At 31.3% G+C, this 26,702-nt stretch overlaps 1 protein-coding gene across 1 annotated transcript in view; it reads right to left on the bottom strand.

Annotated features, from left to right (window-relative positions):
* LOC107448923 (neprilysin-2) overlaps nucleotides 1-26,702 on the bottom strand; it is a 43,963-nt gene that overhangs the window by 4,739 nt on the left and 12,522 nt on the right. Inside the window, exons 6-17 of the mRNA XM_087159630.1 lie at nucleotides 25,856-26,067; nucleotides 21,575-21,754; nucleotides 19,634-19,720; nucleotides 18,227-18,351; nucleotides 13,968-14,190; nucleotides 12,708-12,806; nucleotides 10,720-10,797; nucleotides 10,541-10,644; nucleotides 8,153-8,217; nucleotides 5,324-5,375; nucleotides 613-680; nucleotides 401-528 (exon numbers count right to left, since the gene is read on the bottom strand). Of these exons, the coding sequence (XP_087015756.1) occupies nucleotides 401-528; nucleotides 613-680; nucleotides 5,324-5,375; nucleotides 8,153-8,217; nucleotides 10,541-10,644; nucleotides 10,720-10,797; nucleotides 12,708-12,806; nucleotides 13,968-14,190; nucleotides 18,227-18,351; nucleotides 19,634-19,720; nucleotides 21,575-21,754; nucleotides 25,856-26,067 (1,421 nt within the window). The remainder of the gene's footprint in view (nucleotides 1-400; nucleotides 529-612; nucleotides 681-5,323; nucleotides 5,376-8,152; nucleotides 8,218-10,540; nucleotides 10,645-10,719; nucleotides 10,798-12,707; nucleotides 12,807-13,967; nucleotides 14,191-18,226; nucleotides 18,352-19,633; nucleotides 19,721-21,574; nucleotides 21,755-25,855; nucleotides 26,068-26,702) is intronic.

Raw genomic sequence — 26,702 nt, 5'->3', positions numbered from 1 at the left:
AATTCAACCCGGACTGTGAATTTATATCTGAGATATTGAGTAATATCTGCAAACTAATAATTACTAAATTGAGCGATGCTTCTAATGAAGTTGAAAACTTTATCGTGCAATTAAGAAGGATTAAATCAGTTCAATTTGTTACCCTAGCAAGATTGAAAGAAATTTACATGGGGGCTATAATGATCAACATTTTTGACATCAGGAAAGTAAGAAACCCCTTGGTGTGCATTTTACAAATGCTGTCTCCTAAGAGATTCAAAATAATTTCCTTTGCCTGTCTCCAAAGCAATTATTTGTACTGATCAAGAAATTATTTATACAGTTTGCATACGCATTGATTCTGATTCCATCATTACTTACACTTGCGCTGACCAATATTGTATTTAATTAGCAATAATACCTTTAGACCGATTTCGGTAGTGTAATTTCCATATTGATGAATGATGCATTTGGCTTTTTCTTTAAAGTTATCATCAGTGTTTTGATCCCACCAATTTCTGTTGTTCCCGTCTTTATCAAATTGCTTACCTGTATTAAAATAAATAATATATTTTATGTAAAGTTATTTTTAGAACTATAATAATATTAATATTACATTACTGATTCAATTACCCATATCATCAAAACCATGTGTTATTTCATGTCCAATAGCAAATCCGATTCCTCCATAATTCATGTAGCTGAAAAGAAGAAAAAGCTTTAAAATAAATTAAGAAAATGTTTTTTACTTGAATGTAATTTGCTAATGTAACTAACGTCATTGTTTAAATGATTTAATACGTCACAGTATATATATTTATTATTATTTTGTTTTCAAAAGGCCTCTGACTTGTCGTAACTTCTTGCTCATTATTCGATGTGGTATATAGCCTGCAGGTGGTAATTTTAGCAGCGGAGAATCTAAACTCATTGCACATTCTGCACCACTGTATTATACGGCAGTTCGTTTAATGCAGGGAAAATAACATTGAATTCCAAAGCCTTGTAAAAATCTAGATCATGTGTGAGCGAATCCACATCTTATTTGAACTAATAGGCAAAGAAACGGGTAGTAGACGCATGATCACGTTTCAGAGGAATTCACACTGGATATGAACGAAAATCTGATTAGCGATTTTGTTGTTGTTGTTATTGTTGTTGTTAATTTACGTCGCACTAGAGCTGCACAATGGGCTATAGCGATTTCTCAAAGGTAAATATATTTCACTATTAAAGTTATCGTTCGCATCTTTAAATTCTCATGCGTTTCGCATCCAGTGTAAATAGTCCCTTAGGACTTTATAACTGACAAAACACGATAGAAAATTCGCGATGTCATAAGCCAAGAAAGTAACTTGCTTTTAACACTCATGTTTTTAACAGGTAATACGCGGGTTTTCCACAAAAAGCTATGATAAAAATATAATTAAAAATTGATTTAGACATATTGAATTAATTTTTAAATACAAGAACTTGAAATTTTTAGAGTTCAAAATTATATAATTTTGTATTAACATTGTGCTTCACTCAAAATTCATTCCGTTGAATGCCCCTTTTTAAAATTTTCCTTTTTCTACGAGAGGACAAAATATATTTTTTCCTGATTTAAACATTTGTCCTTTCGAATTCAGACTTATTTTGTTGTTCAACAATATATATTGTTGCTATATATTTGTTGTTTAACAATATTGTTATTATATATTTGTTGTTTAATAATCTATATTGTTTAACAATTAAGAAATTCATTTTAAGAGAAGTTGTCTTGTGTAAGAAGAAGTTGTCTTATGTCTTAAGATAAGAAGGAATGCTTTATTTCATTTAAGAAATATAAAACTTTGAAGCCGTTTCTCTAAGATACTACTAAATCTATTTAAAGCAAAGAAACAAATTATTTTATTTCTCTAGTTACAGTGGAAATTTTTCGAATTAAGGATAAAATCCGCCGTAAAATATTTTGGATGGTTAGCTGGTTCTCTTAGCTTGAAAATGATTGCTGAATATTGGCTCAGTAGTTTTTTTAAAAAAGAAAAAAAGTTCTTTCAACATGGGCCGAAATTCCAAGGTTTTTACTTAAATGACTAATGTAATGCAGTTTACTTTTTCGGGATTTACACATTTCTTTAAGTGTGGCATTCTATAACTAAATTTATATTTTAGTAATATCAGTAATGGTAATATATTATATAGTAATAATAATTGGTAGATAGGAACTATAATGATAGGTGTTTTATTTTATTTAGTATTAAAAATCGTTTTTTCATTGAATCTTTAAAAAAATAAATAAAAAATAAAATAACATTTAAAACAATTTTATTAATAATAATTATTTTTATACCGGAGCTATTTTAGTGGTCACTTTTATTGACGAGGAGGGCAAGTGCATTTTTAGGCAATCCATCTTTATGGGAGTGCCACAGGGCTCATCACTTGGACCGGTGTTGTGGCTGATATACATTAACTCGGTTTTTAGCTATTTTAATTGTATTGATTTTAATGTTTTCCACGATTTTAATCTAAATGATTGCCGCATAATAGCTTTCGCGGATGATTTATTGCTTTTACTGAGACACCCAATTTTATATCGCTTCGATCAGGTGGCCACCTACTGCCTTGCTGAACTCTCAGCCTGGGCAGAGAGTAATAATCTTAAATTTAGCGATACCAAAACGAAATGCATAACTTTTCCAAAAAATAGAAAAAGAATTGGCAGACAACCAATTATTAAAATGAGTCCAAATCATAAATATTCAGTTAAAAAAGTACAAGAACTTAAATATCTCGGTGTTGTACTCGACCCAGGTTTGACCTGGATCTCACATCTCAACCAGGTCAAAGAGAGAGTCAGCAACTTTAATAACTTAATTAAAAGGGTGGCCAGGGCAACTTGGGGCCTAAAACCCTCTATCCTTAAGTTGATCTACCTGCGGGCTACGGAGCGAATCATTTTATACGCCGCCAGTGTCTGGTACCACAATACTGTTAAAATCAACGAAAAACTTAAATCCATACAGAGAATCTCACTCATTAACATCACTAAGGCCTATTCCACAACCAGCACGGAGGCCCTCCAGATACTGGTGGGGGTGAAACCTATCCATCTTAAGATTTTGGAGGACACTTGCATTAAAAGACTTAAGTGGAATTGGAGACTTAACGATTTTGACTTAGAGATGCAGCAGATTCTCCTCACAGCACATATGGATGATCCACCAACTAGGATTCACCCATCAAAACTTATTTCCGTTCCCTACGGTAGATCACTCCCAACAAACAGCGGCCTTGAAATTTTTACTGATGGATCAAGGATGGAGGTTGCCGACTCCGCTACTGATACCACAGAATATAGAACTGGCTTCGGCATTGTTACTAAAATGCACGGTACTTTAATCGAGGCAACCTCCACCAGGATCTCAAACAATAGTAGTGTTTACATGGCAGAATCGGTGGCAATTAATAATGCTTTTCTCTGGCTCTCTAAAAAAGAATATCCAAACGCCACTATCTATACTGATTCGCTTTCCTCGTTGCAAGCCTTACAAAACCCAGTATCAAGCTCAAAAATTGTTGAAAACACTAAACAATTATGGCGATCCAATATACTCTGCAATTGGGTTAAAGCTCATATAGGTACTCAAGGCAACGAGGAGGCGGATCGAGCAGCTAAGAAAGCCACCGATCTCTGCCGGGTTGCCCTTGAGGTCCCAAGCTCCATCGCCCAAATTAAAACTCAGGTTAAATTATATAGCATGAAGCGCTGGGGGCTGGAATGGCGTAGTTCCGAGAAAGGGAGACAGACATTCAAATTTTTTAAAGACCCGAAATTAAATAGACTACAAGCAAACTTCTATCTCAATCAATTTTTAACAGGCCACGGAGTGTTTGGAGAACACCAATATAAATTATTCCACAAAACTCCAGAATGCAATTACTGTGGTGAATATCAATCTATTGATCACTTGTTAATAAATTGTTCTCAATTCCAGACAATCCGGGGCAATAACTTTAATAATATTGGCCAATATCAATGCTATGCTAACCTGACTTGTAGAAATATCATAAAAAAGATTATTAAACAAACTTTAGAGGATGTATTGGGGGACGGTCTTTAATGTCTCGGAACTTGTTCCTTCCAGCTTGGGTGTCTCATTTTTTTACTATGTCTTTTATAAACTATTCTTCTTTTACTTGCTCCAATTTTATTGTTATTTACTTTTGTACCATTTAATTGGTTTTAATAGTAATGCTTTTAATTGTTTTACAATAATGTTCTCTTGTAATTTTTGCACGTTTATCTTTTAAATTGCTCTTTTAAGTTATTCTTTTAATTGACACTTTTAATATATTGCTGTTTTAATGTTTAGCACCTTACATGATTTTAGCTGTTCTACGCCCGCCATGTTCATGGGCTGTTGCCATGTCTGATGTGTATTTTATGTAATTTATGTTTCTACTGTTCTCTGGATATTTTTTTTTGATTTTAATAAACATTTACCCGTATGCCCTAAATAAGGGCGGGTCGGGGTAAATTCTTCCATACCGGAGCTATTAATTTGTAGGCATTAATTGTATTATACTATCAATTTTTACTCTGGAATTACCAAAACTAGGTATCGAATTTTTTTGACTTGCAAAACAAATTACTCCTAACTTTCTCTATTTCTAGGTCCTATTATTTATATAGTCCTTTAGATAATACTTACAGTGCTTAACGTATAATTTACTAATTTTGAAAATTTTAAACTCAAAAATATCTTCAGATTCTATGAATGAATAATTTTTAATGTTTATAGAAATAATGATACTCATAGAAAAGAAATTCCTTATGTTTTATGTTCCATGTTTTACTTCAATTTTTTATTGCAAAACCACTTGATTATTATTGGTCTGCATGTGTCAAAGAGCAAAATATTCGCTACACATATCCAATTCTAAGTCATTTGCGAATATTTTGCCCATTAAGTTTCCAACGACGATCGCTAAGATTACATTATACTAAAAATAATTCAAAATTATAACAAATTATTACAAATTTAATTTTTAACATGTATTAGACTTTTACATACATAAACTTAAGTATATTTATGGTAAATGTAATCTTTTATTACAACTGTCCTTTAGATTTAGAGGACTTAAACATTTTTATGGTATTTTTCCTCTAATTTCGTACATTATATATCTCACTTTTATTTGCAATAATTTTCTCATTACTAGAAATCCAGATCAAAAATACAACTTTTAAATACATTGCAAAACGAAAAATAAAAATGACTTCTTTGATAATAAAAATGTCTTATTTCATATTTAAATAACGTAATGTAAGTTAAAATTAACATTTGTTACTTACTTTGGTCTATCATTACTGAAAAACACATTTTGCAATATTCCTGCTGGAAATTCTGAAGGAAAGATATTAGACAATGAGCAAACAGAAACTTGTTAAAATTAAAAACAAAAATGCTTTAAACTTAGATAGTATTCAATCTTTAAGTACTTATAAGTAGGCATGCATAAAAGACACAGTCAAAATAACATAATTTTTTCAGTAAGACAGGTTTATTAGAGGAAAATTGCCAATGAAATTTATAACATAATAAACAGTGATACCTTGAAGGGATTAACTGTGAACCACGATACCGTGAGAAAACCAAGCATATATTTATAAATTATATTTAGACAGTGATACAAAACATCAAAAACAATTGCATCTGCACCACAACAGCACATCTTGTCTCACAGCTATTTCAATAAATGTTTCTTTGTTCAGTAAATCCATTTCTGTGGATCCTCATCCAGACCTTACTCTCCTGAATTGAGTGAATTGTGATTTTTTCCTCTTCTCGCGATGATTGATACTTCATTTCAAGGGACATTATTTTGGGACACTAAAAATATGCAAAAGGCTGTAACCAATCAAAGGAAGATTCCCCCTTTGCAGTTAATGAAAAGGAGCCCATTGCCGCCGTGATTCCTAAAGTTGTATCCGTTTTACCAACGAAAGTCACTGAGGTTGAGGATACATCGGCAACACCGTGACTAGTCAAGAAAAATAAATTACCAACACGCCAAAATACGAACACCAAAAGCCCAACACGGAAAAAAAGGAACAGAGCACACCGGCTGATTCTGACTTAAAGTCAACCGGCAGCAAACCAGCCATCAAAGACTTCCCTGCCTCCAGTCGTTGAGCTAGCTCCAATGGAAGTGGATACTCTCAAAAGATTTTTAAAATCTTACAAAAGCGGTCTTCCAGCTGACACAAAGACAGAATAGATTTCCATGGAATTAGCAAAGTTCCGTATCGAAATTTCCAAAGTCATCTAGTTCAAGCGTCCAGTTTGCAGAACCTACGATATCCTCCCAGAATTGCTCATCATCATCCTGGGCACTACCTAAGACCCAATCAGTACTCACCTACGTCATCTCATCTGCTGTCCAATCCGAATTGAAAGATTCAAGGGAGGACGTTTCCAGATTCAATGCCACCGCTGCCAAGGATTTGGCCATGTTCAGACTACCTGCAGAAACATACCGAAGTGTGTGAAGTACGTCAACGTTTATCTCTCCTTTGAATACTCCAGAGGCGAGACTTAACTACCCAAGTGCAGCAACTGCTTAGGTAAACATACCGCCAATAACTTGGGTTGCAAGTTCCGATCCAATAGGAAGCGACCAACCACAGTGAAGCAGTTTTCAGTCTCTACGACACTGAAACAGAGTCTTATGGAGTTTTTCTTAGAACTTAAAAAGCTTCTCAAGATGCCCGAGATCCATCAGCTGTTTCAGACTCTAATTTAAAATGAACTACCACAAACGAACATCTAACCTCTGCCCTATTCCCACTTCAAAGTTAACATCGCCTCCTCCCACACAGATGAATCGATTAGTGCCGTTTTCGGTGGCAGATGCTGAGATCTTGCATACTTTGTAAACTCATAAGAGGAAGACTATTCCAGTAGTCAAGTTTCAGCACAGCTATGGGAAACGAAAGAAAGGTTTTAAACTTTGCGAGAAGTCTCAAGAGAATTCCGCGGTAAACAATGTTGAATTATAATGAAAGTTGATGACAGATCAGAACTTGTTGATGGCAGTTGGGAAATGAAAACGGGACGAGATGGAAAAAAATAGTATAGGTTATTACGTTCTCTTTTAACAATTTTCATCAATGCGTATGTATGTGTGACCTGCAATATAAAAACAAAAATGTTTTTTTCTCCCAAAATTAGCTTCTTTAAGTCTTATAAACTTTCGTTTTTCAGCCAAATCAGTCAATTCTTTCAATTGAAAAATGACTTTAAAGCAATGTCATTTGCTGTTTAATGCTACTTCCAAAAAAGTATACCACGCTTAATTTCTTTGATGAAGCTTTAAATAAACATTGATTAATTTACACAATTTATATTTTTCGAATAAATGCACTGCAAACTGAAATGAAGCATGAAACGTTGGTTTTTTTACTTAGAGCAACAAAAGACCACTATTTTCGTGTGAATAAAAGAGCAATTGAAATTTCGTTTTTAATTTGAATACAAGTTAAAATTAAATATATGTTTGACAACAAATGCTTCACTTATGGTTCTTTTTAAGACATATACCCAAAATTCATAATACTCCGGAAGTAGAGTTCTTATTTTTATGTTAGTATTTCGGCAAATCGATATGCCGAATATCGATGTTTGAATATAAATGCATCAAAATAAAATTGAAAACATTTATGAAAGCAAACACACAAAAAATCCTTGCTAATCTACACATTTAATGATTAAATATTTCCAATAATTTTTATTTAAATAAAAAGAATAACAAAACAAACTTTTCCTATGCAATTGTGCCGATTTAATTAATTTTGAATATTCACATGAATATATGGAAAAATATTCATGTTACCAGAAATAAAGTGCTATAAAGCTGTAAATTTAATGAATGAATTAGGACATTTTTATTCTTTGAATTAATTTTATTGATTATCACTCAGTTAAAGAATCTTACTTTTTCTTTTTCACGAAATAAACTTAGATCGAGCCTATTTTGAATGCACACACGTATTAAAAAAGGGTAAAAGTATTCATGACTGAAAATATAATAATTTTCATTTCGCTAATAATTTAATAAATTGATGTAAATATTTAATAATAAACTTTCACTAAGATAAAAAGAAATATAGAATAAGCATTACCTATGCTATTTTCTATGGGGTTATAAAATGCGTTGACTACCGCTGCGCCTGCATGATCCTTCCAGCTGTTGAAAGAAGTCAAATTCCTATTTAGATTCTTGGTCAAAATTAAAAATAACAATATGGTACTTTTGTTTGAAATTTCAGAGTTTTATTTATAAAAATGAAATGAAACAATGTAGTAAATATAAATTTTAAATAAATTTATTTTCTTTCGAAAGGAAAAGTGGAATAACACTGGTTAAACTGGGTTGCTGGCTTATTGATGAATAGCTATTTGAATTAGAATTTGTGAAAATAAATAAAAATATTCATTGCTCATCTATGTTTAATTTATTTCCGCATAAAGATTTGGTAAGAAAACGAAATTTGGATCATAGAGGCTGAGAATTTAACAACGAAGTGGCTTTGATTTATATTTGTCTAGTAATGCAAATTACATCAACTATTCGCTTGAAATCGGCACTAATTATGCTTCAATTGATTTACTCAATTATTTTCCTTATATCTATCTAGAAAATTTAATACTGATTCAATTGATGTGTTTTCATAGTTAAATAATTTAGGAAAGTTGATCTATTTTTAATACTCAGACAGCTAAAGAGATGTAATATTTTGAAACGTTGTTTTAAAAAGTAAAGCTTTTTTGAATCGATAGCTTTAAACTATTTCTCTGCTTTAGAATTTTCTAGTTATTACTATTATTACCTTACACAATACAAAAATTCCTGTATATCTTTCATTAAAACATAACTTAACTTTTTCGATATTGTAACTTTAAAATAATAATCTCTCTTGCAAATACATAAACAGTTTTTGAAATGGTGTAGATATTAACTTGAGTTGTGCTAGGTGTTAATAGTTTTAGTAGATATTCCCAATAAAAATATTAGCTAGTACTAAAAAAAAAAAAAAAAAAAAAGAAAAAAAAAAAGGAAACAGCATTACAAAGGATCTCGCACAAATTTTATGAAAATTAATTCTCTGTCAAGTTGGCTGAAAATTTAATATGTTGTAGCTCAAAACAATATGATTCAAAGATGTCATTCATTAAATCCAAAAATTGATAGTTTCCGAGATATGAAGTCTCAAAAATAAGTAGTGATTCTCAATAACCATCACTGCGCTAGCATTAACCAAATGTACGGAATGCGGAGGTTGTTAGATCTGATTTATAAACATGTTATACTCTTTATAAGGGCTGGCTGTTCAAACAAAAAGATACTTTGACAAATGTAAATAATTGATGACTAGTTATGTAAAAACATAACTAGTCATCAATTATTTGAATATCATTCAGATTTTATCGGGGAGGTTGATTGGTTGCATCAAAGCCTTATAAACAGTTAAGCATCAGTCGAAAACTTGAAGTGCTTTTAAACCGCTTGCGTATTGGCCACACACGAATAACTCATAAACACCTTTTTCTAAACGAACCAGAACCAGAATGCACAAATTGTAAAGAACCTTTAACTGTTATACACATTTTGATCGAATGCAGTAAATTTAAAAACCAGAGATTGCGTTATTTTGGTACCTTCCATCCGTCATTGTTTTCACTAATTGGATATGATCCTCACTCTAACATTTTCTCGGCATTTATACATCTATCTAGTTTTTAAACCAAAACAGAATTATGAACCTAGCTGTAAAATATCTACCTAGTTGGAGGCGCGATATAGCCAAGACTGGCTCTTGCGCCAAAAACCCAAACAACCAACCAACCAGCATCAAAGGTACATTCTATTAACTTCATAGATGGATACTTGATGTAATATCTATGTCTTGCATATCCTGAAAACCATATAACACTCACATAAAACCATAAACCATATAATGTGTGCGAAAATACCGAATTTCCAATGGTGCGTGCAAGGGCGTGCTTCAAGGACTTCTCACCACATTGGCATCTCTTAGGTTTGAGATGTTTCTCTTATGTATCATCTTTTATGCATCATCTCTTATGCATCATCTCTTATGTCTAAATCTCTTGTCTTTGAGGCTCCGAAATGCTAGCTTTTGTCAATAAGAGCTTTTGCTCAGAATATTTCGAACTACGCTATATTAAATTTTCAGCTAATTTAACTGAGAATTAATTTCTATAAGATTTGTGTTGGATCCCTTGGAAAATTTAAATGTACATGTAAAATAGAGTGGCTTATACAATATTTCAAATAATAATTATATTACTACAAGCTGGAATGAAACAAATTATAAAAAGTATTTTCTAAATGATTTAGTTTCATTAAATATAAAAATTTTTTCAAACGTTAAGCACATTTCAATAAATAATTATTTACATAAATAATAACGAATTAGCCATACAGCACATGTTGTAGCCTAATTATGTAATTTTATTCAAATAAAAGTTGGAAATGCTATACTTACTCTCCCTTTACATTTGGCTTTCTCAATTTAGAAAAATAATAATTAGTGGTCCACTTTCTAATGTTCAAATTGTTCATGAAATAATTTTCGTTCGTAATTGTCAACTGAAAAATAAAATTTCAAGATTAAAAATGTAAATTTCTTTTTCATGAATTTATAAGTTACGTATTTTTACTCACATTCTCATAAAGTTGAGATACCAATGAATCATCCAATAATTCTTGAGGATACCCGACGTAAGAAGCGATAGCATTTGCCTTTAAAAACAGATCAGTAATTTTTTAAAAAAATGCATGCTAGAATAAACACAAACCTTACATTGCAGATAAAAAAATTAATTGTTATAAACTTCATTTCTAAATGAATTATTACGAGTGTTAGGAATTTAAGAGTTTTTTTAAAAAAATCTGTTAGATTTCCTGAATTATATTTCTTCTAAAATATAAAATCAAGGAAGAAAAGTTTTGTTTTTCATTTCTATTCAAAAATTAATCAATAATTAATTTTGTAAATTAAAGAAATTTCAATGATGAATATCTGTTACCCTTAGATCTAAATAACTGCAAATAAGTGAAAATTGGAAAAGTTATTGTTTGGGAGTGAGCCGTGTTTGGAAGATTATACCTTTTAAAACAGAAAAAGGCACCGGTGTTTCAAGCTGTATTTCATAACTGAAAATTATTAAAATGCTAAATAAAATATAATATTTTTCACTTATTTCGATCTGAATTAATACAAAATATTTAATGAAAAAAGTAGGAAAAATCTGTTTAATAAAGGTTCTGTATCAAATGATTAATGCAATTTATTTTAAAAAAACCTCGAAGTTTACAACTTTTAGAGTTGAGTGATGAACAGAAAATAGTGTTTTTGAACACCCTATACCAAAAAAAAAAAAAAAATGTAGCAGTAAATTTGTAACTTGTTACAATTACTTTGGTTATTATATCTAATAATTTCACTAAATTTCGCAAGAAAAGCTTAAATATTTATAAAGATATCGGCATTCCTTTTTAAAAAATTTTTTTTTGTCTTTCGTGTTTTTGTCTCGTGCTATAATTTCAAAAATATTCAATAAAATTAAAACGAAATTTTTAGAGCCATTTAAAATTAATTAAAAAATTTTTGATTTTAAATTTGAAAAAATAAATTCGTTTAAAATTATGCAATAAGTAATGTAAGCAATTCTTTTATACTGCGCAGGCGGGGAAAGATTTGGCTTTTTTTTCAGTTCTGTAGTGAATCGTATTTGGCAATAATAAAAAAAGAACAATTTGAATTTCTTAAAATTTTAAAAAGTTTCAATCAATTTTCTAAACAATTTTTGCACTTTTTAAAATAAATTCAAAATGATACGGATTTTTGTGCGAATGCTTTTTTTGTATCATAAGACAATATTAAATAACAAATGATAGTACCTTACAACAAACACCGAAACATAATTGCATGAGAAAAAAAAAGCAAGACAAAGTAAAAATACTCTTGTGGGAGATCATCCCCAACAATGCCGGTGTAATTTTTAATTAATCTTGTTTAATGGTGCAAAATAATTTTGTGGAAAGCCCCTAATTATTTGAGCTTTTTTTTAAAAAGTAAGATAATTGCTTGAAACATTTTAAGTTTTTAAGTTATTAAAATCGGATATTTTTAATTAGTTGCCAAATACATTTCACTACAAAATGAAAAGAAAATTTGAATTTTTCCCTCTCATGCGTAGTATAAACGAGCTACTTTAGTTACTCATACCTTGCGCTGTTTTAAACAAATTTTTCTCAAGCTATAATTTCAAAGCTATAATTAAAAAATTAATTTTAAATTTCACCAATTTTTTTTTTAATTTTGTTGACTATTTTAACAAAAATATTTAGCAAGATATAGTAAAAAAAAGTAAGACAAAAAAAACTAGTTTTCTATAAAAATGGCCATATATCTCCATTAAATATATCTCCACTGCAGAGATTTTGCTACAAATATTACTGTAAAAATTATGGTACATCACATTTTTTGTTCCGTAAGTTTTTACGGTGAAACAATACCACCACCCTAGTTACCAGTACATTTTACCGGAATTTGATCCTAAATTTTTTACAGTGCAGCTATGTAATGGTAGATAGTTAAGAGAGGAAATTTAATGGTATTAATTTCAAAAGTTTAGAAAATTACATACCTTCTCTATAGCTTGTCTCCTGGTTTCTTCATCCATCCAATCAATTTGTTTGAGAATCTCTAAAAATGCATTGCTAATATATTTCACCATCTCCGAAGCCTAAAATAAAATTTTTAATACTGAATGAAGCCTTGTTACATTAACTATATCAGCAATTTTCCAGGGACAAATCTGAACCAAATTATAAATTCACAAAAATAATTTTCTTTCTATACAAATTATTTTTAAAAATTAATTTCTGTTTTATTTTAGCAATGACTATACGCCTCAAAGGTGTAAAACTTTTTACTTTTAATTTCGCTTTTAAACTTGTTTTTTCAATATTGGGATTTAAATTCTTTTGTTTCTTTACAAATCAATACAATTATGGCAAAACAGATGGCTTAGATTTATCGTGGATTGAATTATTTTAGAATTTACTCATCGAGATACTACAAAGACCATAAGTTCTGTTTCATTCATTACAGGAATTACAAATGCCGATTTTAAACGTCTAGTTTCTGCCACACTAGATGGCAGCACCGAGACTCTATTTGGCTGATAAAATGCACTAGAAATTTAATTTTGCCGGAAATGCCAATAGCCTCTCCAGGGATCCTTTACATGCCGCATAATAATACGACATGGCCGCTGAGGATTTTCTGCATCCCGAAAATCCGGTGTCTGGGCCGGGGATCGAACCCGCAGACTTGGGCTCAGAAGGCCGACGACAAACCAACTGTGCCACCCAGCCACATATAAACAAATGTATATTCATAGATATTCCACTTTATCAACTTTAGTTATGAGTAGGCTCTGTATTAAATAGTCATAGTTCATTAAAATAATTTACTTTTAGTGCTTGTTGTTAAAACTATTGAATAAGTAAGCGATTAACTGTCCCAAAACCGGGATACGTATTTGTCACTAAATCATTTGCATTATATGAAAAATTTATGAAAATTATTTAAGCAAAATGAATGCTTGAATCAAGATTGATACTTGCTTTATTAGAATTATTTATTATCCTATATGCATAAACTCTTATATAAATTTTGAAATGCAATAAATAAGTTTATTTAGTTTTAAATGTAAAAAATACTCTTAAGATACATTTTCTTATTCCTATGTTTGTAATGAAGAAAAATAATTATCATAAGTCCTTTGAATTCTGAATATAAAATTTTCCCTTAACATAAATTATAACTAAAATATAATACACTTAACCTTACAACTGCAAATGAAACTTATTTTAACATAAACATTTCTTTATTTTCGTACCTTTTGCTTGCTGTTGCCTTTGAAATAATGCTTTATGTAATATGAACTTAAAGCTATTTCAAGATTTTCACTTAAGGAGTTCACGCATTGTTCCCACCGGGGTTTTTCTTCGCGTTCCCCTGTGATTGCTAAAACGTATTCTTGTACCAGAGCTTTCCAATCTTTGGACAACATTCCTGCGGAATCTGCAACAACTCTCCACATCATATAGTTTGCAACGATTCTAGATGGGAAAAAAATACTTTGTTGATGAAAGCTTGATGTGGCTCGATGCATGCTTACGAAATCAACAATTTAAAAATATTCAAGAAATGTCAATATTACTCGTATTAACAATGACTCTAACTAATATATATACACCGATGAGCCATTAAATTATGACCACCCTGCTAATAACATGTAGGACCACCTTTAGCCCTCAAAACTGCTAGCACCCGCCGTGGCATTGATTCCACAAGGTGCTGATAGGTAGTGTGAGGTATCTGGTACCAAGCGCTCACCAACTGGTCCTGAAATTCCCTCACATTGCGAGGGGGTAACGTGGCAGCACGAATTTGGTTTTCCAAGTAGGACCACAAATGCTCTATTGGATTAAGGTCAGGTGAATTTGGGAGCCAAGACATGACTTCAAAGTCACTGGAATGTTCCTCGACGATTCGACCCTTATGAAATGGTGCATTATCCTGTTGGTAAACACCATCCCCCAGCAGGAAAAACTGTTGCCATGAATGGGTGAACCTGGTCTGCAACTATGTTCAAGTAGCTTACAGACGTCAGGTATTGTTCTATGAGGATTATGGGTCCTAATGTGCCCCATGAAAACATTGTTCCTGGTCGAGAAACCATGAAAACCTGTACGTGTCCATTGTTATAGATGGAGGGTGGTCATAATATAATGGCTCTTAGGAGTATAAATGATATTTTTTAATGTCATTCATGCCAGAATCAAAATATTAAAATAATTAGTAAGAAAAGTGAAACTTATTGTGTTAAGTAAAACTTAAAGTGCTTATTGAAACTTATTATTAAAAATATTAAATCATTATTTTGTTTATGTAATCCTGATTAGACAGGTAGACACACTTTATGTATGAGTAATGTTAATAGTTTTTTTTTATGTGTTGTTATTAGTTTTACAACAACAATATAAAAGAACAGGCTAAGCATAGCCAACCGTAAAATATAGTAAAACAACATTTTATCACACAGTTAGAAAATTCTCTGAAAAACTGGTATAAACAATTTATTTAATTACTATTTAATCATATTCTTACAAAAGAGCCAAATAACCATAAAAAGATGGTATTTAATCTGTTAACTGTGAGAAAAAATTGTTAACTGTTTTCCCCTTATACGGTTAAACAACTAGTAATTTATTCGCACCAACTAAGCCCACGTTATGAATACACTTAGTTCCTTGCAGCTGTCGGCATATTATTACGCAGAGGTTTAATCTGTCAGTCTTATGACTGACTGAATGGTTGTTCGAATCCCTGAGCTGAAACAACAATTTTTTCATTCTTTCTTTCATCACAGAAAGAGTTTTCAGTGTTCTACATTCCCTAATAGGTGAATCCAGACTACTGGAATACGAAACTGTCATTCACGCACAGATAGCAACAACACAGAGCTGATTAACACAAAAAAGTCTAGTAATTTCTATCTCTCACGATAGATGGCACCACCAGATAAACTAATTAAGGCACATTCCACGGTTCTATTTGGCAGAAACACAACACAACTAAAACCTGACTCCTATGTCCATTACCTAACAAAAAGCCTCCATACAACCTAACTCCAAGGTCCAGTTAAATTTCATTTTTACAGTTTTGAAACCATGGCAGATGTTAATGGTTACTAAACTATATAATTTTGTATTCGTGGTTTTGGTTACTGTACCAGTTATAAATGGTTTCAAAGCCGTAGAAGTAAGGAATTGTTTCTAAGCGTAAACCTTACTGTTAATCGGATGGATAGTTTGCTGACAGTTGTTTGCTGTAATTTTAGAATGAAAATTTCAACAGTGTAGTGTATTGCTGGTGAAATTTCAAGTATATTTGTTCGATCAACGATTGAAAAGTACATAAAAAGTGTGTTTTTACAACTTTTCACTAAAAATATTGGAACAAGATTTTGTTATTGTGATCATGTGAAGATTTAAAGTATTATTGGATGGTAAATATTTGAAAAGAATATGAAAAGTGCTAACTATAACCTATCATTAAAAATATTAAAATAATATTTTCCTGGAATAAATATGAAAAGATGTGAACCATTGTTGCTTGTTTAACTATTGAAAAGAACATGAAGATGGTTTACTATAACTTATCATTAAAAATATTAAATAAAATAAACACGTTTTAATAATGAAAAAAAAATTCATATTCAGCGGGGTAATTAAAGCTTGAGAGCGCTTTGCTCCATGAGAAATACATGAAAAGTGATGTGCAAGTTTTGCACTCTAACAGATTAGAACCTCTCCCCCCCCCCCAAAAAAAAAAAAAAAAAAAAAAATCTTCAAAATTGAGAATAAGAGATTGATTCTGAAAAAAATCACAGTTCTAAAACCGTTTTCTAAAAAGACAAATTGAGCTATTTTCTCGGTGAAAGTATCATCTATAAACTCTGATTCAAGAAGCAATGCACATCAAAACACTTTTGAGGGAGTAAATCATTGCAGTTAGACGGTTGTCTGTGAGTTTTTTCAAGTTTGGAAGCTTAAGTTAGCATATTTCTTTCAGAAAACGTACTTTAGTATTTATATTTAAGGGCTTTTTTAAAATACTATAATCCTAATTAAAAAAAAATAAACGTTATTCTTAGATAAAATTTTGGTCGGATCGGACAGATTTGGCTAAAATTTTGGCTACAAAGATGCAGTTTTCATGATTTTGCAGAGTCAACTAATTAGCAAAGACTATATTTCAATTTAAATTAAAGTAGCCTTTTATAAATATGCCTCTTTTTTGTGCACTGGAATTTTCATTCCTCCCCCAAATACGAAATAAAAATGGTGGTGTGGTCACAATCTGAATGATATGGCCTCAATAGTTCAAGTTGGAAGATTGGATGAAAGTTTTAGCCTTTTATGACTGTTTTATATTTCTTATGCATTTCGCTTTATATAGGAAGTAATTTAAGTAAAAAAAAATATTTTGGTAGCCATTTGTGAAAAATGTTTACCCAAAAACAATATCTAGCAAAAATTACTTTTAAAAATTGCTTATCACTTTTATCAATTGGGTAGTTTCACTTCAAGAAGAAGATGATCACGGATACCCTCACATGTGACCTATGACGTCAGCGGCAAATGATCATTTATAAGCAATATGGAGTGTTAAAGTCGAGTTAAGTTTCTCCACATAAGTTGGAATGTTGAATAACGTGAAATCAATTAAATACAGTGCCGTATTGTGCATCGAACTTGTTGAAATATAATTCTTTCTCGCCTACTCTTTCTTTACTTAACTTATTTATAATTTGTTTATTTATTATTTGATTTATTATTTATCAAATAATAAATAAACAAATAATAAATGAATAAATAAACAAATAATGTATAATATTGACTTCTGATTTATTATTTGTTTATGTATTTTATTAAAACCGTGATATATTTTTGCTTCATGTGCCTGGTAACTTCAATGCATAACTAGTTTCTTTCTGTTCCACATGACTTCGTACCTGTCTTTGCGTTAAGGAAGAAATACACAGTGAAGAAATTTAAATCTTTGTGAAAGAATCTTTGATAAAATATAAAGAATGTGTCACTTAAGACAATTGATACTTGACGGGCTTAGCTAACTCGAAATAGAATTGAAAGAATAGTTGCTAACGTAAGCAAATGCCACGTTTCAACAACCAATCAGGATCGAGATATCCACACCACGCTTGCAGATATTCCAGTAATCTCATAATGTTCAAAAATTGCTTAAGTTTAAGGGATAAAAAAATTCAAATTTTTTTAACCTAAGTAAGTTTAAACAATGAAAGGAAATCTTTAGCAAAATCATTAAATAGTTTTGAAAATACAATTTTTTCCTTAAAAAAAACTTTTCAAAAAAATTTTACTTTTTAGGAACTATTTAATCGATTATAGTTAAAATTTTATTTTTTACTGAAAATTCACTTATTCTCAACAAAATGTGATTAATATATTACGAGAAATTTTATTGAAGTAGCCATTACATTGTGGAAAAAACAATCACAATATAGTGAAAAAATACAAATATCTTGTATTTATGAAGTAGAAATAATACCTTTTATCTGTTTTAGCAATGAGCTCTCCAAATTGCTTTAGAAAGTTTGGAACCATTACAATCAAGGTTTCAGTATCAGTAATAGGATCATTCAGAAGTCCATTCAAATATTTGAGCCAATCAATCTACAGTATATAGAATAATACACTTACAAAAAATATCTTTAAAAATATTAACAAAATTATTAATTTGTTTATTAAGCAATCGAGCTGGAGCCAACTTGATGTGTTAATTTGATGTAGTAACAGCCAATGTCTAAAAAAATTAAATTTCTTGATTTCACTCTTCGAAAACATCAATTAAATTACACGATTTGCCTCTTACCCCAATAAACGCCAACAATCAGAATGCAGTGATTTAAAAATTAGTTTGTAAGAATTTTTCTAATGAACTATTTTAGTCATGATTAGCTTCTGTAAATAAACTTTTATCAGGCATGATGCTAATAATAGTGCATGATGCTAATGATTGATTTTCAGAAATACATGAATGTGGACCATTCACCAGGGAAAGATGACATTTAGCAAATTTTGAATTTACTTTAGTAACTTTTTTAAAAAGGATTAAGTACCAAATACAGGCTCCCCTAAGCCTTTTAATTACTTTTTTTCTGTTTTAGCTGATGAAAGTTTGAAAATAGGTCGATTCTCTCAAGGGAGAAAGGAAAAAGTTTAAAATATCGTATTACTGTAAGAATGGATAGCGTTTATTTTGTGAACATACGTCCATATTTGGAGCCCTTGAACTCGAAATAAGCATCTTTTAAAACTATGCAAACAAAATCTTAAATCAGTGTAAAATTTAATTCGGAGTCATCACTGGATGTACAAAAATAAATTTTCTTTCTTCTTTCTTCTATGACCACAATGTTCTTCATGTATCCAAAAAACTGTACGTACACTCTGTCATGTCTAACTGTTTTTCAATGCACAATACAAGGCTCTTTTGAGCTCTAAATAAGACAATGATAGGACGCTTAAGCTGCTACAGTACTTATTACTTTTGTCATCGGTTTAAGCGTGGTTGCTGGCAACTCAGTTCAGACAAATATTAAAAAAAAAAATAACGGTTTTAATTATGCTTTCAGATTGAATAATTCAAATGAGATTTTTTATACTCCTAAACGTCATCTATAATGTCCGTGTTGCCGTTAAAGTTATAAAAGAAATCTAATTTAAAATATTCAGCCTGCCTACCATAATTTCAACCGTTAACATAATGTTTAATAAACCGTTACTTTTTGTGTACTTGTCTTCTAAGTAAGAAGGATATAAATATACATGATTATATTATTATTTAGGTTAAGATTATTAACTATTATTTAGGTTAAGATTATGAACTATTATGATGGATGAAAATGTATTCAGTATCCTAAATAAATTTGGAAACAAAATGAATCAATTTTACCTGTGGAACCAATTCTCGTAATTGTGAAATAGTATATTTGTGGTACATACTATCGTAATCTCTTCTCTCCTCTCTTGGCAAGGAATACTAAAAAAAGATTTTTTATTGCATAATTAAAAAATAAGATGAACAACAAATTTAATTTCTATACGAAATTGCTAAAAAAAAAGCATTTTAATTATCCTTTCATTAAATGTAAAAATCGAAACACTTGCTGCGCTTAAGGATCAAGCCCGGTCGCAAATGCATGTCTGCACTTTCAAAATTCGATTCAACTTTGAACCTTAATGCTACATTTAAAGTGTTAAATTGAACCTGGTCGCATTTGCATAGTTACACCTTCAAAATTAATTCAACGTTATGCCATAGTACTACACGTAAGGTGATAAATTGAACTTGGTCGCATTAGCAAGTCTAAATTTTCAGCGTTGAACCATAATACCATACAAATTTTTGCTACGCATAAGACGTTAAATTGAACCATGTTTCCGTTCAAGTGGAACCAAAGCATCGTGTAACCAAGTTTAACAAGGATCAAAGTGCACAACAACATTGGGCAAAAACTTCGTATTATTTTTCAGAAAATTCGAACGTCTATTTAGTTCAATGTGCTTCAACATTTCTTATAATGCTTCCAATAGAGTGGGAATTACGGATGTCTTACCTATACAGTATACTATAAGTGTGAAGGCCAACTAATCCATTTTATTTTAAGCGTAGAGTATTTAAAAAAAATGCCAGCTTACAATTCAATTTTGCTAAATTTTCAGTTATTTTAGAAATGAAAGAAAAATATTCTCAAATTTTTGATTGCCGTATATTTCCGAATATAAGCCCATCCGTGTATAAGCCGAAGAGTAAGCATTTTATTTGGAAATTCACCCAAAATTCTAAACTCGCATGTAAGCTAACTTGTTAAGAAAAAACATGCTACTCTTGGAAATAAAAAACCTCCTCTCCTGTAGTAACGATTGCACAATAGGTAAAAGAATTCATAATTAGAAAATAATAGCATTCCTTTCAAATTGTCATTTCTATGTGTTTCTTTTTCAATTTTAATTTTTATACAATCCATTTTCAACATTATTTTAAGTATATACGTTTCACGATATTCACTGATTATTGCTAATGCTCGACAGAAGAAGTATTTTTTTTTGCCAATGCCCCCTCGTAAAATTTTTCAAAGTTCGTGGATCCGATTATAAGGAGATCCCACTACTTCAGCTTTTAAAAATTTTCTAAAAATTTTCGGCTTATATATAAAAATATACGGTAAGTTGTATTGACTCGGAAATTTGTGAAACTAAATTGAATTTGAAATTTTAAAGTTTAAAAGTGTTCTAACTAATTAAAAAATTTTATCATTTAAAGATTGCTTAACCGAATTAAAAATCTAATAATTTATGACTTGCTTAGCTTAATTGAAAATCTCATGAATATTTGAAACTATCTAAATTGAACAATTTAAACGGTTTGAGAGGTTAAATTATAAAAAGAAACGCATTAATGTTAATTACGTCTACGTTATGTAAATTTTGATGAATGAGTGATTCCAGAAGAATATTATTTAGGAATGTTTACCAACAATCAAAATTTTATGAAATTTAGCGGAGGAAAATATTTGTTTGCATTTTTTGAATAAAATATGATCAAATAAATACATAATAATATGTATCTATTTGATCACAACACAAAATTCATAAGAGCACGAGGATTTTGGATACAAATTTTAAAAGTAAGCGTATATTAAGGTAAAATATATTTGGTTTAAGTTAATTATACTTTTTTATATGACTAGTTAGTTTGATTTAAACAAAAACTATTGAAAATGATTCCAACTTAAGAGAACCTTTTTTTAAAAAATGTTACTGTAAAATCATAAAAAAGTAGTAAATGTTTGAACTTAATATAAAATTAATGAAAGTAACTAAAACTACTTACATTTGCTAAAGCTATCTCAAAATTCAAAGCCTCCAATAATTCTTTCTCAACTGTTTCTTCATTAGCTCCCAATTTTTTAGCAGCTTTGACCATCAAATTATAATAAGCTTTGGTGCCAGAGTCGCTCAGACCATTCACTAAGTATGTCCGATCAGGCATTCCCAAGGATGTTTGGTCCAGCTGAAGAAAATATGGCTTAAGTTTATTACGCAAAACAAAACAGAAAAAATCGCTTATTTAAAAAAATTTATGCTCTCATTACTAACGCACAACATAGCAATGTTTTTTTAGAAATAACTGAGGAACTCAGATTAAAAATAATGGCACACTTCCCAATCTGTCTTAAATTTGAAAATGACAGGAAACAACGTTTGTTTTCACTTCGGTCAAATTTTGGATGCCAACTATAGGATTTTTTAGCCTAATTCCTCTGGTACTTTTTTGAAATATTTGACCTTCGAGTCTAATAGCCGGGTCTTCCCTACGTGTAATAAGTGCATCCAAATGTACCCTACGTGTACAAAATCAAACCTGCTTTTCTCGATCATGTCCTTGCTTGTATGGATCTAAAACTTGCAGATGGCAGGATGGTAAGAGAATACTCCGTCATATTTACCTACATTTATACTAATATATTTGTGGTAGTCTAGGTTAGTGGCAACTTTCTGTTGCAAAAGCCAAAAAATCAAGCCTCGCCAACTCTAGTTTTATATTAAAAAATTATGATTTTAGTTTTTAAGAAGTACTTAGCGTTGTTAAGATACTTAATAAGTAGAGCCTGGATTTTGATGACCTAAAAAATCTCAATTAATGCCCTTAAAAAGTGCAAAAAATGCCCTTATGAACTGCAAAAAATGCCCTTAAAAGTGCAAAAAATGCCCTTAAAATGCGAAAATTGCGCTAAAAATGCTTTAAAAAAATGCTTTATGACATGACTTAAATAGAAGTAAAAATATTGAACTAAAACAATGTTTTACTCTTTAAAATTATTATGAGTCGTTCCAAAAAATATAAAGCAATGCAATACTTGTTCTACGTTCATTAAAGTTTGACAAATATGTTTTATATCCAAAAATAACAACAAAAAAAAGGAAAATATATTGACTCAAAAAATATATTGACTCATTTTGTATAGAAACTTAAATGAATATAACAACTTCCATCTCATAATATTACTAAATATCAGAATTACAGTGGATTATTAATTTTTTTTTTAATATTTTGAAATGTAAACGAGCGTCTCTTGTCTGAAAGCAAATTTTTATACCAGGAGAAGCTTCTTTCAACGTCTACTGATGTTATTGGTGCGTACTTGAAAAGGACTGTCATACTTACCGACAATTCTTCTTCAATTTGAAAAGATGTTGCTTCACCTGTTAATATCCTAGAAATTTTCTTCATTGCTTGGAAGCCAGTGTAATAATAAAAAATTATAAAAAATAATAAAAATTCGAAAAATTTAACAAAAAATTTAAAAAATGCTTTAAAATTCAAAATACGCCCCAAAATTTTAAAGAAAATGCCCTATAAATCTCAAAAAATGCTCTAAAGGACAAAGAATGTCCAAAAATGCAAAAAATGCAAAAAAATGCAAATGTCATCAAAATCAGGGCCTTATTAATAAGGTTTAGATGCGGAAAGCCACCAAGTAAGGTATATATATACAGGGTGTCCCAAAAGGTCGTTTACAAACTTTACATGCTGGTCTGTCATATCATGATGAACAAGATTTACATAGGAACTTGTGTCCGAAAATTAAAACTGCGACCGCTAGAGAGCGATAATTGCACGAAAACGGGAGAGTGGGAAAAACAATCATTTCAGGCGTGGACGTTGAAGGAGAAGGATGAATGAGTTTAGTAACGCAGAAATGGCCGACATGCATTACGTATACGGCGCCGCGGCACGGACGTACCTTGAGCGCTTCCCAAACAGACGTCAGCCAAGTCATGTTTTATTTGGACGATTGCACCGCAGATTATGTGAATCAGGTGCTTTCGTAGCACGTAGCCACATCGGTCGAGAACGTGCTACACGCACACCTGTCGTAGAGGAAACCGTGCTACAGGAGTATGCCATCAACCCGCAAATAAGTCTCCGAGAAGGCGAACGTGTCTTGGGTGTAGCTCGTTCCACCATAATGCGCATACTGCACGATGACGTGCAACACCCTTACCACTTCCAAAAAGTACAGGCATTGTGCGCTGACGATTATCCCAAACGCAGTGCATTCTCACGCTGGTATTTGCAACAGCGGGACGCACAGCCAGATTTTCCATCATGGATTTTGTTTTCTGATGAATCCTGCTTTACACGGGATGGTGTCGTGAACCTGCACAGCATGCACGTATGGGCGCATGAAAACCCAAGATGTACACGTGCCCATGCACATCAACAACGTTTCAGTGTAAACGTTTGGGCTGGTATTATCGGTGACATGTTGATTGGCCCTTACTTTCTACCTGAACGCCTCGACGGAAATACCTATCGCATTGTTTTAGAAAGAGTTTTGCCGGATCTGATGGGTGACGTTCCAGCCGCTACACGTCGAAACATCTGGTTTCAGCATGATGGAGCACCTGCCCACTTTAGCTACGCTGTTCGAGAATATCTCGATAGGATTTATCCTAGTCTCTGGATCGGTAGAGGCGGACCAGTCCCAGGGTCACTGCGATCCCCTGGATTTCCACCTGTGGGGACACATGAAGTCCGTAGTGTACGAGACACCTGTAACATCGGACATGGATCTTATCGCCAGGATCGCGGAAGCGGCAGCACGTGTCCGTGAATCCACGCGCCGACGCTTTGAAACGTGCATTGTGGCGAATGGAAGGAATTTTGAGCATTTGCTGTGATGTAATGATGTTTTATAATAAAAATCATATTAACATATTATCGATATCATTTTTTTCTCCTCATCCAAACCTGCATTTATCGCCCTCTAGCGGTCTCAGTTTTAATTTTCGGACACAAGTTCCTATGTAAATCTTGTTCATCATGATATGACAGACCAGCATGTTAAGTTTGTAAACGACCTTTTGGGACACCCTGTATATATAAACAAAAAGAAAATCATTATTAAAATATTGTCGTCTCTTAATTTTTAAATTGGAACACTGAGTTAATGGTGAAAATTAGAACACTGGTTAATTTAATTTTCACTTAACTAGTTAATGGTTCTCTGTAGCTAGAGCAAATAGGCACTGGTTCATTTAGTAAAAGTCGTCGATGTGTTGTGTTTATATGGCCAATACATAATCTGTTTCTGAAAGCTCTAGACAGAGATTTTAAAGGCGGAAAATGTGATGGCTCGCTGGAGTTAATCCAATAACGCAACGAAATTTACACAATATAGACGATTAACAGAATATATCATATAAAAGTATGAAAAGATTACGTAATAAACCAAAAAGTTATTTTTAAAAATAAATAGTTTTGCTTCGTTTTTTTTGTGTGTATTTCAGTAGAAACACTCAAACAATTTTCTGAATTACTTCCGGTGTTCATATTTTGTAACGTACAAAAAATATTTCTTTCATATGTAGGTATATCGAAATTGTCCGTGTTACGTAGTGAATAAAAATACTTATTCCACTTGTATTTCGATAGACTAGCTTATAGTATAAAACGAATTTTAATTAACCTTTAATAAGCGACCTTTATGGCAAAAATCTTTTATTTCCTTTAAATTTTCAAAAAAATGGTAAAATATTAGAGAATTTTTATTAGCTTAAATATTTTAATTATGCAACTCCTGCTTCCAGGTAGTAAAAATCTTTATGAATGCAATAATTCTACCATTTTTTTTTTAAAAAAAAAATTGGTCTAAAAACGGAAATTAACATAAGTAAATTTCTTAAGTTTTGGAACTCAGAGATTTTGTATAGCATTATTTTTTTTTCCAATGGCAGACACTGAATTTGAATCCTTGCCTATACTATTCCAGAATTGTTGCTCATTTCGCGTTACCCAGTGGGCACATGTGAACCAAAGTCACGGAGGCGAGCAACATTTCCCACGCCACACTGCCACAAACCCGTTTATAGGGTGGGCCACATTCACACATTATGCACACACACAACAGAGGACAGCACAAAGAGAGAGAGAAACATCCATGCCCTGAGCGGGATTCAAACCCGCAGCCTATGGCTTCGCAGTCAGGCACGCTAACCGCTCGGCCACCAGGCCGGCTGTGTATAGCATTATATAAATGCATCATTTCTTTGTTGTTTTTGTGCTTAATTTCATAAGAAGAACAAAATAATGAGGCAAAATAATTACATATATTGTGTGTACTGCGTTGTTCTTAAGGTCTATTGTAACTGACAATTGTATGAGAATGCTAAAATCGTAACCATGTTTCCGGAATGCAAATAGAGTATCCATCCAATCGAAATTTGATCCATCCCACTTGTCCCCCTCCACCACTGGCCACCCACCCAATTTTTGTAGTACTTCCTGTAAAGGTTTGCTGCCAGATTTCTCAAGGGTATCTGTAAAGATAAAATAAAGTAATTTTTTACTTTATATAATTTATTAAAAAAGAAATGACTAAATTAAAAATAAACACATAATCTTACAAAAATCATGAATAGTTTTTAATTTTTTATTTTATTTTAAACTTAATATTTTTATTTCATATTTATCGATTTTATTAATTTATATTTTTTATTAAAAGTTTTCCAAACTGTTTTGAAGAAAAATATGCCATTTTGAATGATTTTTAGAATTTTTTTTCAAACTTAAAATGAATGTATTGTAAATTAAGCAGTGTATTAAGAATATCTATAAATTTTTCAACACCTAAAATTTTCTGCATTAATGGGAGAAATATAGAAAGCTTTTAAAAACTTCCTTTGGAAAAAAATGTTGAAAGATCCATATCTTTTATTTTTAAAATTCATGTTGCCTAATTTGTACAGTGTCTTAAAAATATCCATACATTTCTATGACTCATCAAACTAAATTCAAAATTTTCTGCAGAAATAAAGATAATATTTCTTTTTTTTAAAAAAAAAAAATCTGATTGGTGATACCTTATGATTTGAATTCGACTACAAAGTGCTCCATCTCTTGAACAAATTAATAAATATTTTCTAAATTACAGCTTTAAAGCCCACTAAAAAAT

This window comes from Parasteatoda tepidariorum, chromosome 3, assembly GCF_982258835.1.
Source record: "Parasteatoda tepidariorum strain Cologne lab strain chromosome 3, Ptep-v5.0, whole genome shotgun sequence".
Taxonomy (NCBI): Eukaryota; Metazoa; Arthropoda; class Arachnida; order Araneae; family Theridiidae; genus Parasteatoda; species Parasteatoda tepidariorum.
Note: the sequence above shows the minus strand (reverse complement) of the source record. Positions and strands in the feature narration are given on the sequence as shown.